General features: G+C 47.5%; 1 protein-coding gene and 1 long non-coding RNA gene across 4 annotated transcripts in view; one reads left to right on the top strand and one right to left on the bottom strand.

The window, feature by feature from the left end:
- Window positions 1-512: 512 nt before the first annotated feature.
- Window positions 513-26,699, top strand: part of LOC134969891 (uncharacterized) — a 189,286-nt gene continuing 163,099 nt past the window's right edge. The window contains exon 1 of one of the 2 annotated variants that reach the window (XR_010189551.1): window positions 513-705. This is a non-coding gene — a long non-coding RNA (uncharacterized LOC134969891). Of the gene's footprint in view, window positions 1,055-26,699 lie in introns of both variants that reach the window. The other variant, XR_010189552.1, reaches the window with a different exon arrangement.
- Window positions 12,775-26,699, bottom strand: part of LOC134968588 (uncharacterized) — a 141,097-nt gene continuing 127,172 nt past the window's right edge. For both annotated transcript variants that reach the window (XM_063944083.1, XM_063944082.1), the window contains exons 8-9: window positions 14,059-14,106; window positions 12,775-13,168 (exon numbers count right to left, since the gene is read on the bottom strand). In XM_063944083.1, coding sequence (XP_063800153.1) covers window positions 13,041-13,168; window positions 14,059-14,106 — 176 coding nt within the window. In that variant the 3' untranslated portion in view covers window positions 12,775-13,040. The remainder of the gene's footprint in view (window positions 13,169-14,058; window positions 14,107-26,699) is intronic.

Below are 26,699 nucleotides of genomic sequence, written 5' to 3'. Positions count from 1 at the left end.
GGGGGATGGGTATATTAGTGTGTGTGCTGGGGAGGGGGGATGGGTATATTAGTGTGTGCGCTGGGGGGGTATATTAGTGTGTGCTGGGGAGGGGGGATGGGTATATTAGTGTGTGCTGGGGAGGGGGGGTTGGTATATTAGTGTGTGCGCTGGGGAGGGGGGATATATTAGTGTGCGCTGGGGAGGGTGGATGGGTATATTAGTGTGCTGGGGAGGGGGGATGGGTATATTAGTGTGTGCTGGGGAGGGGTGGGGGGTATAATAGTGTGTGCTCAGTGATCACAAAATATGCGCTGTAGCGCGTTTTTACGCGCTACAGCGCTCGTGGGACTCACTTTTTAAAAATGAGCGTGTCCTGCAGGACGCGCTGTGAGTCAGAGACCTGTGTGCGCCTCAGCCACTACTGAAATGGTATTGGCTGGGGCACACACAGGACTCTGACTCGCTGCGCGTCCTGCAGGACCTGCTCTTTCCTCAGTGGCTGTCTCCCCTGTCACTCACCGCTGGCAGCCATTCCCCATCTGAGACCTCTGTCCTTGCCCTGCCAGCGAGAGCCAGTGCGAACAGACTACGTGTCCATCAAATCAGGGTGGAAATTCTGCGCCGGATTGGTCCCACAGGCGGGGAGCAGTAGTTGTGGTTCGGCCTCTGTAGTGCTGCGGGGGCCGTGAGAATATCTCACCAGTGCAGCGCGAGCAACGACAGGTAACGGGCGGAGGAGAGAAGGGAGTGCTGCGGTAGGCTTAGCTTTAAGTAAAGCAAAAGAAGGTCCCGGGCACGACTCCACCGAAGGTAGCATAGGAGGCAACGGATCCGTTCTTGAAAAAGGTTGTACCACGGACAGTGCACTACATTGGCTGTTGGAGTGGACTCTGAAGGGACATTTGCTTTTTGAGCCTCCTTTTATACTACCTGTGGTGGTGGCGTGCTCTCTAGCCCAGGACCTTCTTTTGCTTTACTTAAAGCTAACCCTACCGCAGCACCCCTAGACGGTGAGAGACCCTGCTTTTGGACTAAAGTATACCTGCACTGTTGCCACTTTACACATTGCCAGGTGTGTTTTCATTTAGACTTGTATATGCAATATGTATTATTAAATATGTTTTTTTTATACCTATACTTTCCTCATACAATAAGGACAGTAATTTGGGGCTATTATATTTTTTTTGGGGGTGTAAGCACCAACACACTTACACCACCTGAAAAAATTATTTTGGTATCAGGTCTTAGTATGTAATGCCGGTGCACAGGATCAGACGTTCATAATACAGATACCGGGATCCCAATGTATGAAATCCCAACAGGGGTGAGTAGAGGGTATTTCTCCCTGTCCCCTGCTCCCGAATCAACTGTTTCCACACCCTAACCTCCCCTTTAGTGCCTGACCCTAACCACCCAACGGAGGTGCCTAAACTCAACCCCTCATCCCCGCTGCCTAAACCCAACCATCCACTCTCTCGCAGCCTGACCCTGATCTCACTCAGGGGTGCCTAACCCCCACTCCCCTCAGCCTAACGCACCCCACTCCCGCAGCCTAACCCCCTGTGTGGCACCTAAACCTAGCCCTTCCTTACCAGTCTTAAGCCTAACCCGCCGGTTTTTATTACCATTGATATTCCAGGTCTGTCTCCTGCCCCTTTCAGAGTTCCGGTGTCGGGATTCCTGCGGGTGTCGGGATCCCAGCATCAGTATTTCGACTGCCAGGATCCCAACAGTGTATTAGTGTGTGCTGGGGAGGGAGGGTGTGTATATTAATGTGTGCTGGGGTAGTAGTATATTAACAATGTGTGTGTGTGCGTGTTGGGGGGAGTGGAAAATAAGAGGAAAAATAATCAGCGCTCTCCACAAGTGACCATACAATTAAATTTTTTCTCATTTTATTTTGTTTCAAGAAGCAGAAAATATATACTTCAAGAAAATATATATAAAAAACCTAATACCGGTATGCAAACACACACAACACAAAACAGACAAAAAATAAATACATTTAAAAAATCATGTATTATTATGGTTCAAGCTAATTATGTTATTTATCAGGTACTTGATATTTCATTACTTTCCCTTTTTTGTTGCCTGTAAAACATCAGTCCTTCGAAGGTCACAAACTGAGTATAAAAAGGGCTCAGGTACTTACTGCAGTCGGTTAACGTAATCCTTCCTATAAAACAGGCTAATCATGAAAACATGCAGAAAGAGATTTTTCACGTTTAGGGGCACCAATGGTGATCAAAGTTCAGTGACAGTTCATAACAGCTGGTGCGGAGGAGTGGCATATAAATGTTTTTTTTTTTTTTTTTTTAGATTGATGTAGTTTCCTACTGCCTGTCACTCACTGCCTCTCCCCAGCCATCACCTCTTTCCTGTCACCCTCTCTATCACCCACTAACTTTCACCGTCTTCCCATTACCTCTCTCTCCTGTTACACTCTCCCTGTCGCCAACTGATTTTCACCCTTTCCCCATCACCTCTCTCTCCTGTCACCCAGTGAAATCACATTCTGCTTGTCAACCTGTACCTCTTGTTGTCACCTTCCTCCACTCATTGTCATCCACTGTCCAATGCCTCCCCCTAGCATCACTCTCTGCCCTTCTCCCACCGCCTCTCCCTACCGTTACCCTTTCCCCATCCACTCTGTCTCTTGTCACCATCTCCCCATCACCCTCTTTCTCCTGTCATCCTCTCTCTGTCACCCACTGACTCTTTTCACATTTTAAACTATGAAACATTAGCTACCGATGTTTGCTGTGTAGCGATCACTTGAAAAATTGCAAAACTACGCATGCGTATGGGGCGCAATGTGCACACACGGCGTATGGGTACAAGACCATCGTTGTTTTGCACTGCTTCTACCGACGATTCCATTCACACAACCGATCGCAAGGTGATTGACAGGAAGTTTGAGTTTATGGGTGTCAACTGACCGTTTTCTGGGAGTGTTTGAAAAAACGTCAATTCCGGGACCTTCGTCGCAGCAATCATCGCACAGAATAAGTAACTACAGGGCTGGTCTTGTTTTGCACAAAATGTTTTTGTGCCGCTCGGCTGCACAGGCGTTCGCACACTTGCAAAGCGAAAATACACTTCCCCGTGGGCGGTGGCTATGCATTTGCACGGCTGCTAAAAGTAGCTAGCGAGCGATCAACTCGGAATGAGGGCCATTGTAAAGAGACATGTCAAGAAGACATACTGATGTGTCCCTTTTCAGTTTAAAGGCTAATTGCGGCAAACACAACTCGTTATTCACAATAAGCATGCCCGTGAGTGTGCATGTATCTGTGATCCATAGGATCGTATGGTGTGTACGCTCCCGCAAACAGAACGCAGCTTACGATGCGGCTGCTAGCAGGTAAGATGAGAGTGGCCACATCTGTATTTGTAGGAGGGCGCAAAATTTATAGTTTGCAGGAGGGCGCCGATCACCTTAGCACCGGCCCTGTGTACAACTATATACTGTTGGTCACCAAAATGCTGCACTGTGGTGGTCATTCCGAGTTGTTCGCTCGGTAAAAATCTTCGCATCGCAGCGATTTTCCGCTTAGTGCGCATGCGCAATGTTCGCACTGCGACTGCGCCAAGTAAATTTGCTATGCAGTTAGGAATTTTACTCACGGCTTTTTCATCGTTCTGGCGATCGTAATGTGATTGACAGGAAGTCGGTGTTACTGGGCGGAAACAGGCCGTTTTATGGGCGTGTGGGAAAAAACGCTACCGTTTCCGGAAAAAACGCTGGAGTGGCTGGAGAAACGGGGGAGTGTCTGGGCGAACGCTGGTTGTGTTTATGACGTCAAACCAGGAACGACAAGCACTGAACTGATCGCAGATGCCGAGTAAGTCTGGAGCTACTCAGAAACTGCTACGAGGTGTGTAATCGCAATATTGCGAATACATCGTTCGCAATTTTAAGAAGCTAAGATTCACTCCCAGTAGGCGGCGGCTTAGCGTGAGCAAATCTGCAAAAATCAGCTTGCGAGCGAACAACTCAGAATGACCCCCTGTACTACTATATATACTGCTCACAAAAATGCAGCACAGATATGGAATGGATACTTGCAGTGACACAGAGCTGCAAGATACAGCAATGGCCTACTGTACTGTACAACTATATACTGTTGGTCACCAAAATGCTGCACTGTACTACTATATATACTGCTCACAAAAATGCAGCATAGAGATGGAATGGATACTTGCAGTGACATAGAGCTGCAAGATACAGCAATGGCCTACTGTACTGTACAACTATATACTGTTGGTCACCAAAATGCTGCACTGTACTACTGTATATACTGCTCACAAAAATGCAGCACAGATATGGAATGGATACTTGCAGTGACACGGAGCTGCAAGATACAGCAATGGCCTACTGTACTGTACAACTATATACTGTTGGTCACCAAAATGCAGCACACTGAGCACAGATATTTGCAGCACACTGAGCACAGATATGGAGCTTTTCAGGCAGAGAACATAGATATTTGCAGCACACTGAGCACAGATATTTGCAGCACACTGAGCACAGATATGGAGCGTTTTCAGGCAGAGAACGTAGATATTTGCAGCACACTGAGCACAGATATTTGCAGCACACTGAGCACAGATATTTGCAGCACACTGAGCACAGATAGGGAGCTTTTCATGCAGAGAACGTAGCCACGTCCTCTCCGTTCAATCTCCAATGCACGAGTGAAAATGGCGGCGACGCGTGGCTCTTTATATAGAATACGAATCTTGCGAGAATCCAACAGCGGGATGATGACGTCCGGCCGCGGGGTTAACCGAGCAAGGCGGGAAGATCCGAGGCTGCCTCGGACCCGTGTAAAATAGGTGAAGTTCGGGGGGGTTCGGACCTCGACGAACCGAACCCGCTCATCTCTAGTACATATAAAAGTTCAGCCTATATTATAGCTGCAGGGCTTCCAAGATGGTCACCGGCACTTACACAGGTCCAGTCTCCAGGAGGAGAATAGTGTGTCCACAGCCCCCTGGTGCAGGTCACCGGCGTGTGTTTCAGCGGCACTGCAGCCTCCAGCAGGTAGTGGCCCCACTTCACTGCGTATTCGCGGCACCTCAATGTCCGCGGCCTGGGCACCGCAACAGTCAGGGACGGATCTAGACTTTTCTTTTAGGGGGGGCAGTTTACTGTTTAATCTTGACTCCTCCCCTCTCTTGTCCCAACTCCTCCCATCTGCAATCCTAACTCCTCCTCGCTCAATTCCTGAAAAACTGAACTTTTTGAGTGAGACTGAGATAGTGCTTTGTGATTGTTCTATGTACATGTGACTGTGCTGTGGGGTAATTGTATTTATTAGCCCTAGTACCCACACACCTGCAAGTGAGGGACATATGCTCTATAACGCTTGCTCTCCTGGCTCCTCTGTGCTGCTGTAGTATAGGCTGCAGCACAGTGTTCTGCCTCAGGCTCTCCCTGGAGAGCTCTCTTCAGCTCAAAGTGGGCGTGGCTATGACTGTGTTAGGGGGGGCAGTCGCCCCCTCCGCACCCCCCCCCCCCTAAATCCGGCCCTGCCGCAACTCAGGAAAGGCCGCTGCTGCAGATGATTGCATACCTCCCAACATGACCCTCTCCAGGAGGGACACAATGCTCTGCTTCTGGACTTTTTCCTTAGTGTATGATTGCCGGCACCTGTGTTGAACAGGTTAATGGATAAGAAAGGTGTTCACCACAGGTGATGGCAATCATTAATTAAGAGAGAAGTCCAGAAGCAGAGCATTCTGTCCCACCTGGAGAGGGTCATGTTGGGAGGTATGCGATTGATTAGGCCACAATCGCGGGGGACATATATATATATATATATATATATATATATATATATATATATATATATATATATATATATTTATTTATGGCACGTGCATATATAAATTAAAATGTGCATACAATGAATTACAACTGTAACCGGTGCTGACTTAGGTGTATAATGATTCATTGATGTATTGCGTATTCACTATTAGTGATACAGGACTGCACCTGTGATGAAATAGAGTAAAAGGGTGACAAATTCTTATTCAATACTGAGCTGTAAATCATAGAACGTCCAACTGGTAATTCCATAATACTAGTCTTTATTTGTAAACCAATATGGGTACAAATCCTGAACTAAACAATGGATACAGGGCCTAATTCAGACCTGATCGCAGCAGCAAATTTGTTAGCTAATGGGCAAAACCATGTGCACTGCAGGTGGGGCAGATGTAACGTGCAGAGAGAGAGTTAGATTTGGGTGGGTTATTTTGTTTCTGTGCAGGGTAAATACTGGCTGCTTTATTTTTACACTGCAATTTAGATTTCAGTTTGAACACACCCCACCCAAAATCAAACTCTCTCTGCACATGTTACATCTGGATGTAGTATGTCTGACTGGAGGTCAGGAGACGGCCGGCAGCATACCGACGCCAGGATCCCAGTGGGGAGGGGCGAGTGCAGCAAGCCCCTTGCGGGCTCGGTGACGATTCCCACTCTATGGGTGTCGTAGACACCCATGAGTGAGAATAGTCCCTGTTGGTCGGCATGTCAACCATTGGGATAGTGAGGGGGCGGGATGTCGGTGGAGGTCATGTGACCGTCGGTAAAATGGAGGCTTCTTTAAAATTGTTCACAGCTGATTACAAACTATAGTTAAACCTCCTGCTGCTGTGATCCAGGCTCCATTATCCTGTGAATTTTTTTAAACAGAATTACAGTGTCAGGCACTACCCCATGTGGAGAGCCCTTTTACAGACTCACGTAACCAATAGATGTACTTCGCCTACTAGTGTGCAGACAATAGTATGCTAGGGACAATGGTATGCTGCTAACCCCACCTATTTTTGAGTTGCCCTCAATCTACAGTTGATTTGGTACACCTGTGTAAGGCCACTCTGAAAAATCTAGGCAGGGCCACTTTAAATTCCCAATCTGACCCGGATAGTGAGCTAAGAAAAACTGCCAAATGCTCTATTGTCTAATATTAATGAACTGGGTTTTGAGAAGCAATTATTATTACATTTTATTTATAGGGCGCCGCAAGTGTTTTGCAGCGCCGTACAAAGGACAGTACAGTGAGACGAAATTTAGGATTACAGTAAATAAATAACAAAAATAGAGTGCAGGTAACAAAGAGCACCACAATTCTCAAAACATAATAGAGCTTAGATGTAAGTAGCGGGGGAGTAATCATTGTACTACTTGGGGCTGGTGGCCATAGACAGAGATGAGCCTTTACAAGTAGGAGAGAAAGCAGGTAAAGATGGTCGCTGAGTAGGAGAGAGCTGTGAGTGAAATGTGTCGAGAAGAGGGCTTTGACAACAAGAGGAAAGAGGGCCCTGCTCTGAAGAGCTAACAATCTAGTGGGGAGGGGCGACAGACAGATGACATAAGGTGCAAGCAAGCAGGAGGAAGCCTGATGGCAGTATGCAAGCAAAGCAGAGATGTTCAAGGCATGAGGCAGGGGGATGGAGAAGCAGCCTCAGGACTAGGTTATGCATCGGATGGGTACGCTTTGATAAATAGGTGGGTTTTCAGTGCCCGTTTGAAGCTTTGCAAGGTCTGGGAGAGTCTACTGGAGCGGGGGAGTGCGTTCCACTGAAGGGGTGCAGCACGGGCAAAATCTTGAACTCGTGCATGGGAAGCAGTGACCAGGGCAGAGGAGAGGCGATGGTCATCGGCCTACCGTAGTGGGCGGGAGGGAGTATGAAGGGAGAGGAGGTTGGAGATGTAGGGATCCGTGGAATTAGAGATGGCCTTGTATGTGAGGGTGAGGAGTTTGAAGAGGATTCTGTAGGGGAATGGGAGCCAGTGTAGATTTTGTCGAAGGGGAGTGGCAGAAGTGGAGCGGCGGGAGAGGAAGATAAGCCTAGCTACGGAGTTCAGGACAGATTGGAGGGGAGCGAGTTGGGAGCAAGCGAGGCCAGTGAGGAGAACGTTGCAGTAGTCGAGTCGTGAGATGACCAGTGAGTGGATGATAAGTTTAGTTGCACTCTGGGAGAGAAATGGCTTGATGCGAGCAATGTTGCGTAGCTGGAACTGACAGGATTGCGCCAGAGCTTGGATGTGGGGTGCAAAGGAGAGGGAGGAGTCAAGAGTGATGCCCAGGCAGCAGAGTTGGGGAACGGGGGAGATGACTGTGTTGTCAACTGTGATAGAGATATTTGTGGGGGGGTGTTGCTCTAGCTGGGGGAAAGATGAGTTCAGTTTTGTCCATGTTGAGCTTCAGAGAGCGCTCAGACATCCAGTAGGAGATGGCAGAGAGGCAGCTGGAGACCTGAGAGAGGAGAGAGGGGGACAGATCAGGAGATGAGAGGTAGAGTTGTGTGTCATCAGCATAGAGGTGGTATTGAAGGCCAAAAGAGTTAATGAGCGCACCCAGGGAAGAGGTGTACAGGGAGAACAGAAGGGGGCAGAGGACAGAACCCTGTGGGACACCAACAGGACGGATGGAAGGGTGTGAGGTGGTTCCGGAGGCAGACACAGAGAAGGAGCGGTTAGTGAGGTAAGAGGTAAACCAGTCAAGGACAATGCTAGAGAGGCCAACGTTTTGGAGTGTGCGGAGGAGAGGGTGATGCACGGTGTCAAAAGCAGCAGAGAGGTCCAAAAGGATGAGCAGAGAAATTGAGCCGCATTCCTCCAATCCGCCTAACCAGGACATATAGCAAAACATACCTCCCAACTTTTAAGCTTCCTGAGTCGGGACACTTGCGCGGCCGCTTGCGTCCTGGAAAAGGGGCGTGACCTTGGGTGGTAGGGACGTGGCTACGGCTGAGTGGCCGTGGCCACGCGCCGAGGACCCATTTTTCGTCATTTTGGGGGCGTTCCCAGTGCTCCCTGAGCAGCTGGGCAGCCTCCGGCTCACTCCCCGCACTGAATAGATGCTATGCGCGTGCACACAGCATGTATTCAGGGATCACTCGCTGATTTGCAGGCGGGACACTGTGACCCGTGGGAGGGACAGCGGGACAGTGTCCGAATAGCGGGACTGTCCCGATGAAATCGGGACAGTTGGGAGGTGTGAGCAAAACATAACTTTTAATAAACATGCATTTTAACCACTGAACCGGCATAGTCGCATGTGATGTGACCGGTGCCAGGTGTATGTTACCTGGCTTGGTTGCATCATATGCGACTCGCTGACACCTCCCATCCCCTGCTCTCCAGAGCCACCGGCGTCCACTGCCCCCATTATTGTGCTTGGACCCAGCAGTGACACGGCAGTTTCTCACCTGCCAACATCAGTGCCGGAATTGCGCCCAAAAATGCCATGTGGCCAGCATGCGCTCCGAGACGGGAACTTTGCTCCTCTCCCAGCACATTTTAGCTGATCTCTACATGTTCAAATGTAACCAGCGTAGGTTGGAAAGATGAAGAAAAGTATTTAAAGTATGCTGGGGGGAATAATAATAAAAAAAAATACTCTCCCGTAATTCATCTGCGGGTTGAGGTTTTAGCCATGCGGCTCTGACTCTATGGAACTCGCTTCCCCGTACAGTTTGAGGCCCCCGCTCTAGAATCCTTCAAAAATATCTCCATGCTCTCTGTAATTTATGAAAAGCTTTTCTGTACGTCATTGTTTCTGTACTATGGGCCTAATTCAGGTTGGATCGCAGTAAGCGATCCAACCGCAATTTTTGAGAAAAAGATGCGGGCGCATGCACAGTGCCGTCCTGCACATGCACCCTCATTTCTATGGGGGGGCCGCAGAAAATGCGATCACCTCTGCCTGTCAATCAGGCTGTGGCGGTCACGGGGTGGGCAACGCTCCCGTTTCCAAGGAGGAGATGGAGTGTTGCTGGGGCGGTGCGGCGTGAATGGCGGCAGAGGCGGCCAAATGGGGGCATAATCACGACGGCTGCGTGACGTCACACGCAGCCGCTGCGAACGCGAACATGGCGGAGGGACTCCTGCGGGGGCAGCTAAGCTACACCGGCAGGAGGCTTCCACAGTTTCTGCTAACAAGCTTGTTGAACTGGGGGAGGCGGCGGTCAGCATGCGATCCAAAGGATAGCTAATTCTGCTAATTAGCAGAATTTGCTATCCTTACTGAATTAGGCCCTATATTATGTTCATGCTGTTAAGCGCCTTGAGTCCTATTGGAGAAAGAGCGCTATATAAATAAAATTATTATTATTATTATTATTATTATTATTATATTATTATTTTATGCTTCATAGTAGTGCCCATGTTCATATTATGCCACAGTAAGTATCCCCAGTTCACATTATGTTACATTGTAGAGACCCCAGTTCATATTATACCACATTGTAGAACCTCAAGTTTATATTATACTACATAAGTGCCCCAGTTCATATACCACATTACATTGCCCCCCCTAGTTATTATACACCATTACATTGCCCCCCTAGTTATTATACCACATTACAGTGCCCCCCTAGTTAATATTATACACCATTACATTGCCCCCCTAGTTATTATACCACATTACATTGCCCCCCTAGTTAATATTATACCACATTACATTGCCCCCCCTAGTTAATATTATACACCATTACATTGCCCCCCTAGTTATTATACCACATTACATTGCCCCCCTAGTTAATATTATACCACATTACATTGCCCCCCCTAGTTAATATTATACCACATTACAGAGCTCCCTAGTTAATTTTATACCACATTATATTGCCCCCCTAGTTAATATTATACCACATTACAGTGCCCCCCTAGTTAATATTATAGCACATTACATTTCCCCCCTAGTTATTATACCACATTACATTGCCCCCCCCAGTTAATATTATACCACATTACAGTGCCCCCAGTTCACACTGTGCCACATTCCAGTGTCCTAGTTCAGATTATGCTAAATCACAGTGCCTCCTTACTATTATAGCATCCACTACACACACCACTCACTGAAAATGGAATGTCCCCTTTTTGGGAGAGTTCCAACCTTGGAACTTAGGTGGTCATTCCGAGTTGATCGCTCCCTAGCAGTTTTTAGCAGCCGTGCAAACGCTATGCCGCCTCCCACTGCTAGTGTATTTTAGCTTAGCAGAAGTGCGAACGAATGTATCGCAGAGCAGCAACAAGGTTTTTTTGTGCAGTTTTAGAGTAGCTCAAAACCTACTCAGCGCTTGCGATCAGACTGTTCAGTTCCTGTTTTGACGTCACAAATACGCTCTGCGTTCACCCAGCCACGACTGCGTTGTTCCTGGCACGCCTGCGTTTTTCCGAACACTCCCTGAAAACGGTCAGTTGACACCCAGAAACACCCTCTTCCTGTCAATCACTCTGCGGCCAGCAGTGCGACTGAAAAGCTTCGCTAGACCTTGTGTAAAACTACATCGTTCTTTGTAATAGTACGACGCATGTGCGCATTGTGCCGCATGCGCAGAAGTGCCGATTTTTTGCCTGATCGCGGCGCAGCAACCGAAATCTGCTAGCGATCAACTCGGAATGACCACCTTAGTTCCTACCACCCAGTACACATCACAAAGGCTGTAATGATGGAGCAGCCTACTCACTGACAGTGGTGGGCTCACAGATTATCTCAGCTGGGCAGGGAGGGTAAATCAGGAGCGCAGGAAAAGAATTTTATCAGTGGGAGCTTTAATGAGAGGTACCTACATCAGCGCTGACGATTCCCTCATTTCAGGCTGGGCAATGGGCTGGACCTAATTGCTTAGTAGCCAGTTCCGGGAATGGGTGTGGTGTAAGGTAGTGTCAGATTCAGCTACGCCATACTATGCAGACTCCCATTATATCGGGAATACCTCCAGATATGCAGTATCTACTCCCAGCACCTCATCAAATAATTCCATCCTACAAAATGAAATCTAATATTTACCGGAGGATGCAGTAATGAGGTCGTTGGGGGATCCGGTCTCTAGGTCAACCACACTTAGGTCGACAATGTCTAGGTCGAACACTATTGGTCGACATGACAGAAGGTCGACATGAGTTTTTCACCTTTTTTTTCTTCATTTTTTGAACTTTTTCATGCTTTACGATCCATATGGACTACAATTGGGAACGGTAACCTGTGCAGAGCGCAGCGGTAGCGGAGGGAGGCACCTTGCCCGAAACATGGCGAGTGAAGCGAGCCGTGCGAAGGGGCACGGTGCACAAATTGGGGGGGTCACTCTACGGAGGAAACTGCACCTTTTTTTTTTTACTCATGTCGACCTTCTGTCATATCGACCTTGTACTTGTTGAGCTAGAGATCCTGTCGACCTAGAAATCATGTCGACCTACTTACTGTCGACCAATAGTGGTCGACCTAGACACTGTTGACCTAAGTGGGGCAAACCTATGATCCACACCCGTTTATAGGCACATCTCACATTAAAGACTCTTATATGTCCAGATCACATATGTAGTCTCTGACACAGGTCACTCAGGTTCCACACAGGGCCGGTTCCGGGGCTTCTGGCGCCCCGGGCGGCATTCGGGGGCGTGGCTTCACACAGGGGGTGTGGTCATTTACGCCCCCTGTACAGACTGAAATGATGTGCGGGGGCACACAGCAGCAGCGGATCTTGCCCTGGTGCGGCGCCTTCCGGAAGGCGGCGCCCCGGGCAAAAGTCCGTTACTGGTTCCACATTTCATAAATTCTAATCTAGATCCCCCAACGTTCTGAGGTATTTTCCTCTCATCCCACAACAGATGCAATCCACACAAATATTCTCAGGGACAGAATAAAGCGTCAGTAGAACTGAGAAGCGTCACAGCTCTGTATTCTTCTGACTGTTCTGTGGTGAACACCCTCTGGGTTCTGTTGTAGAGTCTCAGATGAAAAATGGTGGGACTTTCCTAATCACAATTACTGATCCGTGTACTCTCTATCCTTTAATGAGATTCCACCGGTAATACAGAGCATTGTATAGAAATGATATCTCCCATCAGATCTTCTCCTGGTCCCTCAGTCATAGAAAGTTTCCTCGATTGTCTGATAGTTATAACAGGTCTCACATCTGATTGTACAGCTCCTGTCCGATTCCTCCGCTGTGAATGTGACTGTGGAGAAGCTGCCAGAACCGTCCTCCAGGTCTCCGTTTTCTGCGTTACCCTCAATAGGAAATACTCCGTTATATCAGGAGAACTCATAATCATCTGCAGAACTCGCAATCATCTGCATCAACGTTGTGACATCATCGCCCCCTCGGGAACTGTCCGTCAGGCACTCAATTCCTCTTATGTTAAAAGATTTATTTTCATCGCCTATAGGGGAAAAAGGACGGTACATCAGTAAATGACTCGGTCACCGCACAGATCTTGAACCGCCTAGAATTTACTTGTGCAGTCAGTACTGAGTGATGTTATATACAGTATATACATTGCAATGTGAATGAAAGGAACACATCCGGGGATCCTAACTGTGTAACTGACTACTGCCCTGTGAGTTTGATATAATGTTGTTTTTGTTGTTGTTTTTTTAATGTAAGTTGATGTTTTCCATTATTCCAGTTGTTAATATAATTAATTATTATCATCAACTGTCGAGTTACATTATTATGACCACCACCTACATACAGTATGACCCCAGCAGGGCGTAGTCAATGCAGTAGGTCACGCGTCATGCACTGGCTTGTTGGGTATATATGGTGTGAGATAGGCCATCTGTACACATATTACTCATTGCTATCACGGTAAAATGGCCGATTACTCAGAGTTGTAAAAAGGGATGATTATCGGCTTTCGGGCCCAGGGTGGCGGTATTCCTGACACAGCGCAGTTTGTGACCTGTCCACGTAGTCCTGTGGTGAAGGTGTATCGTGACTGGACAAATGCCACCAGTGCAAATAACCTATGTAGAAACTGCGGAGCACCACGTGCCATCGATGTGAGAGATGATCTGCTACGAAGGTGCGTGAGGGCCGACCGACACGCTACAATGGAGCAGCTCACCGTCACAATGAACCTGGGGGCTACCAGACGTGTGTCTAAAACTACAGCTCAGCCCGTCTAGCTGCTGTCCGTGCTGCACACGGCGGTTACTCTGACTATTAGCTGGTGGTCATAATAATGTGACTCCACCGTGTAAAACCACATTTTAGTTTTTCACTCCCAGAGATTATTAATGACGTGACTCAGCAATCAGGATCACTTACTTGGTCTCTGTGATGTATTTCTGCTTCCAGCTACAGCGTCAGGGACTCCTAATAATACATTAGAAATACAGACATGAGATATAATAATGTACAGCACATAGAAAGTCTCCTATTATACAGTAGCAGACAGATGATTGGCAGATAAAGAGCATCATGCATAACAGGGGAGGACGGCGGCGGAATAGGGGGATACACTGCACAAGCCAATGCCTGGAAAAACAATGATTCAGACGTGGATGCGGTGGCGATGTCAAGCATAAACGGATGATGTTTTAAGTCTACGCATGCGTTCGAGCCGCACTACGCAGGCATCACAATGGCCACCACTGCCCGGAGACGTAGAACAAATATGCACGCAGAGAGTGTGATTTTCAGTGGGCTTTCCTGTGAGGTAATAGGGGGATGGCTCGCCAGTTGCGGGCGTGTTGCAGAATCACTCACACCAAAAGCTATACTCAGATGGAGAAACTGCGCCCTCTATAGGGCTGGTGCAAGTATCGATGGTTTCCCCGATGGTGCGTATAAAGACACACCAAGACAGAATCTGAGTCACCCTCAATATGCTGTAATCATCCAGCAGCTCTCACTAGAGGCTGAAACTGGTCCATAGATTGCAAGCTTATGTGACCCGGGTGCTCTACACTTATTATCACCATTTAGTTACACAAAGCACCAGTGCACTATGCAGCTGTACAACTGGGAACAAACTAAGTAAATAAAACAGGGCCGAGTATCCAGAGACAGATAAAGTGGTAAGAGGGTGCAGCTCACAATCTATCTTACAACATATTGCTCAGTCAGGGCGAGTGCAAGGTTTCTAGGCACCCTAGGCAAAACTACATAATAATGCCCCTGCTATCTCCCCCCCCCCCCCCCCCATTCCTTCCCCTTCGGAACCCCGGCGTCCGGGTCTTAGTACATACAGAAAATGTGGTAAAACCCCCAAAATAGGATTTTAATTACCTACCGGTAAATCCTTTTCTCATAGTCCGTAGAGGATGCTAGGGTCCATATTAGTACCATGGGGTATAGACGGGTCCACCAGGAGCCATTGGCACTTTAAGAGTTTAACAGTGTGGGCTGGCTCCTCCCTCCATGCCCCTCCTACCAGACTCAGTCTAGAAACTGTGCCCGAGGAGACAGATATACTTAGAGAGAAGGAAATTCACAGATAGTGGCAAGATTCATACCAGCTCACACAACAAGGCAACATGCCGGAAAACTCAGCAACAGTTGAAACAGTACTGAAACAGTATAAACGCAGAACTTACCTAGGAACCAGGCAGTACTGAACCAAACCACCACTGCAGGATAAAGAAGCGCTGGGCGGGCGCCCAGCATCCTCTACGGACTACGGGAAAAGGATTTACCGGTAGGTAATTAAAATCCTATTTTCTCTTACGTCCTAGAGGATGCTGGGGTCCATATTAGTACCATGGGGATGTACCAAAGCTCCCAGAACGGGAGGGAGAGCGCGCAGGCTCCTGCAGAACTGCTTGACCAAACTTGAGGTCTCCAGAGGCCAAAGTATCAAACTTGTAAAACTTAGCAAACGTGTTCGATCCAGACCAAGTAGCTGCTCGGCAAAGCTGTACAGGCGAGACACCCCGGGCAGCCGCCCAGGAAGACCTCACCTTACGAGTAGAGTGGGCCTTAACAGATTTTGGACACAGCAATCCTGCCGTAGAATATGCATGCTGGATGGTGCACCTGATCCAGCGTGAAACCGACTGCTTAGAAGCAGGATACCCAATTTTCTTGGGATCATATAGGACAAACAGAGAGTCTGACTTCCTGTGACGAGAAGTTCTCTTCACATATATCTTCAGAGCCCTCACGACATCCAAGGATTATGAAGTAATTGAGGAGTCCGTAGCCACTGGCACCACAATAGGTTGGTTGATATGAAATGCAGACACAACCTGGGCCTGCCTTTGCTGGAGGTTGTATGGTCACAGGGGTACCGGCTAACTTGAAGCTAGGGGAGTTTTAATCTTACAGGAAAATAGTGGTCTCTTCCTCTATCCTCCCTGCCTATATTCTACTCACTATCTCTTGCTATAACAGAGAGTCTGTGACGAGCCGTCCTCTTCACATAAATATTCAAAGCCCTCACAACATCCAAGGCCTTTGAAGCAATTGAGGAGTCAGTAGCCACTGGCACCACAATAGGTTGGTTGATATGAAAAGCTGACACAACCTTAGGAAGGAACTGCTGATGAGTCCTGAGTTCCGCCCTATCTTCATGGAAGACCAGATAGGGACTTTTACAGGACAAATCTCCCAATTCCGACACATGTCGAGCAGAAGCCAAGGCCAACAAAGTTACCGCCTTCCACGTGAGAAACTTGATTTCAACCTCCTGTAGAGGCTCAAACCAATCTGCAACACCACATCAAGATCCCAGGGTGCCGTTGGCGCCACAAAGGGAGGTTGGATGTGCAGAACCCCTTTCAAAAAGGTCTGAACCTCAGGGAGGACAGCCAATTGTTTCTGGAAGAAAATGAATAAAGCTAAGATCTGGACCTTGATGGAGCCCAATCTCAGGTCCATATCCACACCTGCTTGCAGGAAAAGGAGAAAACATCTAAGTTGAAACTCCACCGCAGGAAATTTCTTGGATTCACACCAAGCACATATTTTTCCAAATTCGATGGTAATGTTTAGACGTTACCCCCTTCCTAGCATTATCAGGGTAGGAATAACCTAGCTCGGAATACCCTTCCGAGCTAAGATCTGGAGCTCAACCGCCATGCCGTCAAACATAGCCGTGGTAAGTCTTGATAAGCGAACGGCCCCTGCAGTAGAAGATCCTCTCGAAGAGGCAGGGCCTTGGATCTTCCAGCAGTAGATCCAGCAGATCCGCGTACCAAGCCCTCCTTGGCCAGTCTGGAGCAATGAGGATTGCCAGAACTTTTGTTCTTTTTACAAGTTGTAGAACTTTTGGAATTAGAGGAAGTGGAGGGAACACATACACTGACGTGAATGCCCACGGTGTTACCAGTGCGTCCACCGACCCTGCCTGTGGGTCCCTCGACCTGGAACAGTACCTCTGCAGCTTCTTGTTGAGGCGGGAGGCCATCATGTCTATGTGAGGAACCCCCCACCAACCGGTTACCTCCTCAAACACCTCCGGGTGGAGGCCCCACTCTCCTGGATGGAGATCGTGTCTGCTGAGGAAGTCCGCTACCCAGTTGTCTACTCCCGGAATGAAGATTGCTGACATCGCTACAGCGACTGCTCCCCAACCTCTTACACTTGCATCCGTGGTTAGAAGGATCCAGTCCTGAACTCCGAAACTTGGCCCTCCAGAAAGTGTGGTAGTTGTAGCCACCAGAGGAGTGAAATCTTGGCTTTCGGTGACAGACGTATCCTCTGGTGCATGTGTAGGTGAGATCCCGACCACTGGTCCAAGAGATCCAGTTGAATGGATCGAGCATGAAACATTCCGTACTGCAGAGCCTCGTAGGAGGCAACCATCTTCCCCAGAAGGCCGTTGCACTGATGAACCGATACCTGGGCAGGCTTCATGACATCCCGGACCATTGTTTGAATCACCAACGCTTTCTCCACTGGTAGAAACACCCTCTGGGGATGATCCTCGACCTCCGTGTCGAGGATCATCCCCAGGAAAGACAGCCTCCTTGTCGGCTCCAGATGAGACTTTGGAAGGTTCAGGATCCAACCGTGCTCCTTGAGCAGATGCATCGTGAGAGCAATGGATCTTAACAACTTCTCCCTGGACGATGCCTTGATCAGCAGATCATCCAGATATGGAATTATGTTCACCCCCTGCTTGCGGAGGAGAACCATCATCTCTGCCATCATCTTGGTGAAGACCCTCGGTGCCGTGAGAGACCGAACGGCAGTGCCTGAAACTGATAATGATCGTCTAACAGTGCAAACCTGAGATGGGAATGTGGAGGTATGCATCCTTGATGTCCAGGGACACCAGGAACTCCCCCTCCGTCAGTCCTGAGATGACTGCTCTCAGAGACTCCATTTTGAATTTGAAGTCCCTGAGATAAGGGTTCAAATATTTTAAGTTCAGAATTGGCCTGACCGAACCATCCGGCTTCGGTACCACAAAAAGGTTCGAATAGTAACCCTTTTTCAGCGGATGTGGTGGAACTGGAACAATGACCTCGGACACTACCAATTTTCAGATAGCGTCCAGTAGAATAGCTCTGTCTGCTGGCAAAGCCGGCAAGCCTGATTTGAAGAATTGGTGAGGTGGGAGAGTTTGAAACTCTAGCCTGTACCACCGGCACACAATATCCTGTATCCAGGGGTCCAGGCCAGACTACACCCAGACGTGGCTGAAATGCTGGAGTCTTGCTCCCACCTGACCTACCTCCAGGCTGTACGGTCCCCCGTCATGCTGAAGATTTTGAGGCACCAGAAGTAGGTTCCTGGGAACCTGCGGGAGCAGGCTTTTTGGATTTGACATGACCACCTCTAAAGAAGGTGTGAGAGGGCTTGTTCTTTCTAGGCCTAGTGGGCCGAAAGGACTGTGACGTGTTGGGAGTAAAAGGCTTCTTCATAGCCTGTGCAGCTGAGAGGAGAAAAGGAGACTTGCCCGCGGTAGCCGTGGCAATCCACGCATCCAGCGCCTCCCCAAACAGAGCCTGTCCTGTATAGGGTAGGCTCTCCACACTTTTCCTGTATTCCGCGTCCACAGACCATTGGCGCAGCCAGAGACCCCTGCGAGCCGAGAAGGACATGGAGGAGATCCCCACAGCCATGGAACCCAGATCCATCATGGATTCTACCAGGAATCCTGCAGAATCCTGTATGTTACGCAAAAATAAATCAACGTCACCTTTATCCATCGTAGTCAAGGGGCTTTCTTACTGTCTGTGAAAAAGGCCTCCTCAACCTGTTCAGGAGGTGTGTCAGAAATATGTAACACATCCCGCATGGCCTCAATCATCAACTGCTCCCCCTTAGCAAGTGATGCCGTCCCCCTCGACACATCCCCATCATCGTCTGCTGTGTCAGAATCGGTATCCGTGTCATCCTGCATAATTTGGGCAAGAGCACGTTTGTGAGAATGTACCTCAGGGGGCCCAGAGGGAGCAGAATCGGACCATACTGCCATAGAGAACTGAAATACCTGAGTTGCATGCTCAGTCCTTGCAACCCTTTCAGAAATCTGAGAAATAGCCCCCCTAAGAGAGGCTAACCATTCCAGCCCTTTGTGGTTGTACTCAGGTTCTAGCGAAGTCTTCCTTCGCACTGACGGCCGCAAGAAGATTGACAGGAAGAGGCGTTTCTGGGTGTCACCTGACCGTTTTCAGGGAGCGTTTGCAAAAACGCAGTGATGTCTGAAAAAACGCAGGCGTGGCTGGGCGTTTGCTGGGTGGGTGTATGACATCAAATCCGGACACGAATAGGCTGAAGTGATTGGAAGCGCTGAGTAGGTTCAGAGCTACTCTGAAACCGCACAAACTGTTTTTGCAGAGCTCGGCTGCACATGCGTTCGTACTTCTGCTAAGGTAAAATACACTCCCCAGTGGGCGGCGGCATAGCGTTTGCACGGCTGCTAAAACTATCAAGCGAGCGATCAACTCGGAATGACCCCCCAAGTACAGACTTTGTCACCCTCCCCACTCCACTACAGCTTTAATTACCCATTCATGATGGTAGCATGCATATCCTCACTGCAATCACAGGTGTTGTCACGGAGGGGGGAAGGGCAGGGACAGGTTATATACACATAGAACTTTGTCCGGCTATTTGCCATCCGGGAGGGTCTTTCACACACAAAGGCTTTGAGCCGTGTGTAATGCTGAGCGCATGCGCAGCGGCAGCTAAAAGAACCGTTGTGTGTGAAAGCTCCCCTTCACACACACGGTTCACTGCTTACAAAGACGGCACGGCCCCTGCCCGGCAGCCGGACCTTCCAGTGGATATTTCCGGCTGCAACCCGGCAGCCGTGCCGGGGCCGTGCCGTGTGAAAGGACACATTGCTCTGAATGTATCTCAGCAGCACGGGCGTGGCAAAAAGCCGTCCGGGATTTTACCGGGCGGCGGGAGCCGGCGCGTGTCTTACAGCCCTTACACGGCATCCCTCATCCCTCATCCTCATCTATTAAGGAAGGGGCGGAGCTGACTAATATAGGAAGCACTCATCTGCAGCGTGCGGCACCGTCCTACAGTGATCGGCGCCCATAGGTAGCTAAAGCTGCCTAGTGGTGGCGCCGGCCCTGTGCATAGTGTAATAGGAAAGTGCTCAGGTGGTCATTCCGAGTTGATCGCTCGCTAGCAGTTTTTAGCTGCTGTGCAAACGCTATGCCGCCGCCCACTGGAAGTGCATTTTAGCTTAGCAGAAGTGCGAACGAATGTATCGCAGAGCAGCTACAAAGTTTTTTGTGCAGTTTCAGAGTAGCTCAAAACCTACTCAGCGCTTGCGATCACTTCAGACTGTTCAGTTCCTGTTTTGACGTCACAAACACGCCCTGCGTTTGCCCAGCCACGCCTGCGTTTTTCCTGGCACGCCTGCGTTTGTCTGAACACTCCCTGAAAACGGTCAGTTGACACCCAGAAATGCCCTCTTCCTGTCAATCACTCTGCAGCCAGCAGTGCGACTGGAAAGCTTCGCTAGACCCTGTGTGAAACTACATCGTTTGTTGTAATAGTACATCGGGCGTGTGCATTGCGCCGCATACGCATGCGCAGAAGTGCCGTTTTTTTGCCTGATCGCTGCACAGCGAACAAATGCAGCTAGCGATCAACTCGGAATGACCCCCTCAGTGTGTTATGATTGTGTCTCCATATTTGTGTTAAAAATATATAATTGTTGTGACTGCATGAATTTTCTACTTACACTTTACAGCGCCATGGCATATGTTAGTGCTTTATAAATAATAATGATATGTAGATGTAGGTTGTCATTCTTTATATTATTTAAATGAATTCTGTTTTTTAAATGTGGCGTGTGGTGGTTAAGGTAACACTATCCCCCTTTCCTGGTGTCACACCAGATGTAACTGGTGATTTCCTATCTCAGTTTTATATAACCGTGCTGGTGGCATGCTACCCCAGAAAGGATGTTCTGCTTCTATGCCAGAGCTTATTAATGTGGCTATAACGAAAGGTGGGAAATAATGAGGTACATTAGCAGTAGGAACCTCTGTTTATCTATATTCTAAATATGTCTATCTTTTGTATTAGTATTAGCATAGACATTCTCTACTGCAATTATAGCTTTGGAACTAAACATTCTTCAAATAGATATTAGTCTCAGAATCCCACACGCATAGGTACTGCAGTTAGTATGAGATTCAAGGTCAAAGTAGGGGCTTCAAGGTCAAATAGACATCAGTATTTGAGGCACGGCAAAGCTGAGTTGCAGAAGCTCCACGACTTGCAGCCCAGGACGTACCCACTGAACATGTGGAGTGCACCAAAATGACACAGGCAGCTGCTGAGCCTTGCTCAGGTAAGCTTGACAGATAGCTAACCTAATCCACTACACCAAGGTCTGTTTGGAAGCTGGCCACCCCCTGCGAGGGGTATCATAAAGAATGAATAGAGCATCAGACTTGCGCAAAGTCGCCATTCGACTTACATTTTTAAAGCTCGAACCACATCCAGGGTAGAAGGTGTCCCAGAAAACAGAAAAGCATACAGAAAAGCGGGGACCCCAATAGGTTGGTTCAGATGAAAAGCAGAAACAACTTTTGGAAGGAAGGTCGAACGGGTTCTGAGTTCTGCTATATTCTCATGAAAGATGAGATATGGTGGTCAACAAGACAATGCACTCAGCTCAGAGAACCTCCGAGGTGAGGTGAGGCCAAGGCCAATAAAAGGACTGTCTTCCAGGAAAGGTATTTGAGGTCCACCTCCTCCAGCGGTTCAAAGATGGAAGATTGGAGGAAATCAAGCACAAGATTTAAGTCTCAAGGGGCTGTAGGCGGTAAACAGTGGTTGTACATGGAGAACCCCCTGTAGGAAAGTCTGTACTTCTGGAAGGAGCGCTAACTTGTGCTGGAAAAATATTGATAAGGTGGACACCTGTACCTTAAGAGATCCTAAATCGGAAGCTTGAACCCAGCCCTACTTGCAGAAAAAAAAAAAAGACACGGGACAGATGAAAAGACCCCGTTGGGAAGCTGTGACACTCACACTAAGCCACATATGACCGCCAAATGCGATGATAATGCAGAGCCATATCAGGTTTCCTTGCTCGTAAAATGGTGGGAATAACTGACTCTGGCATTCCCTGATTCCTCAAGATGACGGCCATGAATCGTCTACGAGAAGTGCGCACAGATCTAAGAAATAGGCCCTCCGAGTTCAATCTTGTGCTACCAGATTTACCCTGACTGACTCTCGCTTGATCCTCTTGAGTACTCAAGGAAGAAGCGTAAACGGTGGAACCAGGTAAACAAGGTCATACGGCCATGGGAATGTTAGAGCGTCCACTGCTTCGGCTTGCGGATCACACATCGAGGAAGTTGGTGATTTATCCTGGACGCCATAAGATCCACTTGTGGGCAACCCCACTGCCGAAACGGTGCTCTGAACATCTTCTGGGTGAAGAGCCCATTCTCCCACATGAAGATCCAAGCGACTGAGATAGTTGGACTCCCAGTTTTCCACACCTGGGATAAACACAGCCAAAAGAATCACTTCGTTGTGCTCGGCCCAATTCAGAATCCGCGCCACCTCCCACATTGCCATGCGACTTTGGTTCTGCCTTGTTTGTTGATGTAAGCAACAGCCGTCGCATTGTCTGACTGTATTCTTACTGCTCTTGAGTGGAGAAAGGGCGCGGCTTCAAGTAGAGCATTGTAGATCGCTTTCAGTTCCAACACATTTATTGGCAGCAGTGATTCCTGTTCTGACCTACAACCCTGGAATTGAAAATACAATAATACTGCTCCCCAACTTCTGAGACTGGCATCGTTCATCAGGATAATTCAGTCCCACACTCCGAATCTCCTGCCTGCTTTGAGATTTCTTATCTGCATCCATCAAAGGAACAACACTCTGGTCCGAGGTGCTAAACAGATCATCCTGTGGATGTGCAGATGAGACCCTGACTGATGCCATTGGTTTAGGAGGTCCAGTTGGAAAGGTCATGAATGAATGCGACCGAACTGTAGAGCCTCGAAGGCCGCAACCATCTTCCCCAACTGACGAATACACAAGTGGACCGATACCATCTTCATCTTGAGGACCCTCAGAACCATAAGACGAATACCCAGAGCATTGTCTTCTGGAAGGAAAACTGTCTGCGCAACCGTGTCTAGGATCATTCCTAGAAACTGAAGCCGCTGGGATGGCAGTAAGTTGGATTTGTTAAAGTTGATTATCCAACCATGCTTCACTAAAATAATGCATGTGAGCAACGCATGTTCCTGGGGAAACATAGAAACATAGAATTTGACGGCAGATAAGAACCACTTGGCCCATCTAGTCTGCCCATTTTTTTTATCCTTTAGGTAATCGCAACCCTCTTTGAACCTTAATTCCTTGTAAGGATATTCACATGCCTATCCCAAGCATGTTTAAACTGCTCCACAGTCTTAGCCTCTACCACCTCTGATGGGAGGCTATTCCACTTATCCACTACCCTTTCTGTGAAATAATTTTTCCTTAAATTTCCCCTGAACCTGCCTCCCTCCAGTTTCAGTGTATGTCCTCGAGTTCTAATACTTCTCTTCCTTTGAAAAATGTTTCCCTCCTGAACTTTGTTAAAACCTTTGGTATATTTGAAAGTTTCTATCATGTCTCCCTCCCCTTTCCCTTCTCTCCTCCATACTATACATGTTTAGATCTTTTAGCCTTTCCAGGTAAGTTTTGTGATGTAGGCCATGCACCATTTTAGTTGCCCTTCTTTGTACACTCTCTAATGTATTTATATCCTTCTGGAGATATGGTCTCCAGAACTGGACACATTATTCCAGATGAGGCCGCACCAATGACCTATACAGTGGCATTATTACTTCTCTTTTCCTGCTACTGATTCCTCTCCCTATGCAACCAAGCATCTGACTTGACTTTCTCATTGCTTTGTTGCATTGCTTTCCTGCCTTTAAGTCACTTGAAATAGTGACTCCTAAATCCCTTTCCTCCTCAGCAGATTCCATTGTAGTACCCTTGATACTATATTTAACCTTTGGGTTTTTGAGACCCAAGTGCATGATTTAGCATTTTTTAGCATTAAACTGTAGTTGCCATGTTCTTGACCATTTTTCAAGCCTAGCTAGGTCATCAATCATTTGTTTTACCCCTCCTGGTGTGTCTACCCTGTTGCATATCTTTGTATCATCTGCAAAAAGGCATACTTTCCCTTCAATACCATTTGCAATGTCACCAACAAAGATATTAAAGAGAACTGGTCCGAGTACAGATCCCTGGGGTACTCCACTGGTAACATTTACATAGAAACATAGAAACATAGAATTTGACGGCAGATAAGAACCACTTGGCCCATCTAGTCTGCCCCTTTTTTTATTTTATCCTTTAGGCAATCTCAACCCTTTTTTAACCTTAATTCTTTGTAAGGATATTCATATGCCTGTCCCATGCATGTTTAAATTGCCCTACAGTCTTAGCCTCTACCACATCTGATGGGAGGCTATTCCACTTATCCACTTCCCTTTCTGTGAAGTAATTTTTCCTTAAATTTCCCCTGAACCTCTCCCCCTCCAGTCTCAATGTATGCCCTCGAGTTCTAATACTTCTTTTCCTTTGAAGAATGTTTCCCTCCTGAACTTTAAGACCCTTGATATATTTGAAAGTTTCTATCATGTCCCCCCTTTCCCTTCTCTCCTCCAAACTATACATGTTAAGATCTTTTAGCCTTTCCGGGTAAGTTTTGTGATGTAGGCCATGCACCATTTTAGTTGCCCTTCTTTGTACACTCTCTAATGTATTTATATCCTTCTGGAGATAGGGTCTCCAGAACTGGACACAGTATTCCAGATGGGGCCGTACCAATGACCTATACAGTGGCATTATCACTTCTTTTTTCCTGCTACTGATTCCTCTCCCTATGCAATCAGTAGCAGATTGCACTCCATTTACTACAACTGTCTGTTTCCTATCCTGCAACCAGGTTCTTATCCATTTACCTATTCTATAATCCACCCCCACACTTTCAAGTTTATTTAGCAGTCTGCGATGTGGGACAGTGTCAAATGCCTTACTAAAGTCTAGATATGCTACATCTACAGCTCCCCCTTGATCTATTATTTTCATCACAGAGTCAAAAAAGTCAATAAGATTTGTTTGGCATGATCTCCCACCAGTAAATCCATGCTGTTTTGGATCCTGTAAGTTGTTTGATTTAAGATATTCCACAACTCTTTCTTTTAGTAGTTTTTCCATTACTTCCCCTACTACTGATGTAAGGCTTACTAGTCTGTAGTTACTTGCTTCTTCCTTGCTTCCACTTTTGTACAATGGAACTACATTTGCTCTTTTCCAGTCCTCTGGAATGGCACATGTATTTAGTGACTGGTTAAATAATTCTGTTAATGGTGCCACCAGCACATCTTTTAGCTCTTTTAGTATCCTTGGGTGTATCCCATCTGGCCCCATTGATTTATCCACTTTTAGTTTTGAAAGTTCAGGTAGGACCTTCTCCTCTGTAAATGTACTTTCATCTACCTTATTTTTATGAATGTCCTTGCAACATAACTGTGGCCCCTTTCCTTCTCCTTCTGTAGTAAATACTGAGCAAAAATAATTATTTAGGTGATCTGCTATTGCCTTGTCTCCCTCCACCAAATTCTCACTCTCTGTCTTAAGTCCCTTTATTCCTCCATTTGATTTTCTCCTTTCATTTATATACTTAAAAAAAGTTTTGCCCCCTTTATCTACTGACTGGGCCATTGTCTCCTCAGCTTCTGCCTTTGCACGTCTGATCACTTTCTTAGCATCCTTCCGTCTGTCAAGATACACCTCTTTGTCATTATTATTTTGAGTCCGTTGTATTTCCTAAAAGCCATCTTTTTTGCTTTCACACTAGTCGATACTTCTTTTGTGAACCACATTGGCTTCCTTTTCCTGGTGCTTTTCCTAACCCTTTTGATACAAAGGTCTGTTGCCCTTAGTGTTGCACTTTTCAGTTTTTTCCATCTCTCCTGCACTCCTTCCAAGTTCCTCCAGTCCGCAAATGAATCACTTAAACATCTCCCCATTTTTGCAAAGTCAGCATTTCTAAAATCCAACACCTTTGTTTTTGTGTGACAGGAGTTGGATCCTGTCTTTATACTAAACCATACTGCTTGATGATCACTGGATCCCAGGTGCTCACCCACATATATGTCTGATATCCTGTCACCATTTGTAAGAATCAAATCTAATATTGGGTCTTTGCGAGTGGGCTCCCTCACCAATTGCTTGAGAGATGCTCCCTGTAAGGAATTTAGAAATTTGCCACTTGTAGCTGAACTTGCAAAGGACCCCTCCCAATTTACATCAGGTAAATTAAAGTCTCCCATGATTATAACTTCTCCCTTTAAAGCCATTTTAGAGATGTCCAACAATAGGTTCCTGTCCAAATCCTGCCCCTGGCCTGGTGGTCTATAGATCACCCCAATGCGAAGAATGTCCTTCTCCCCAGTTTCAGTGGTGACCCAAAGGGCCTCAGTTTTGTCCTCAACATTTTGTATTAAAGTAGC

This window comes from Pseudophryne corroboree, chromosome 11 (genome assembly GCF_028390025.1).
Source record: "Pseudophryne corroboree isolate aPseCor3 chromosome 11, aPseCor3.hap2, whole genome shotgun sequence".
Taxonomy (NCBI): domain Eukaryota; kingdom Metazoa; phylum Chordata; class Amphibia; order Anura; family Myobatrachidae; genus Pseudophryne; species Pseudophryne corroboree.
The sequence above is the reverse complement of the archived record's forward strand: the minus strand, read 5'-3'. Positions and strand labels throughout refer to the sequence as shown.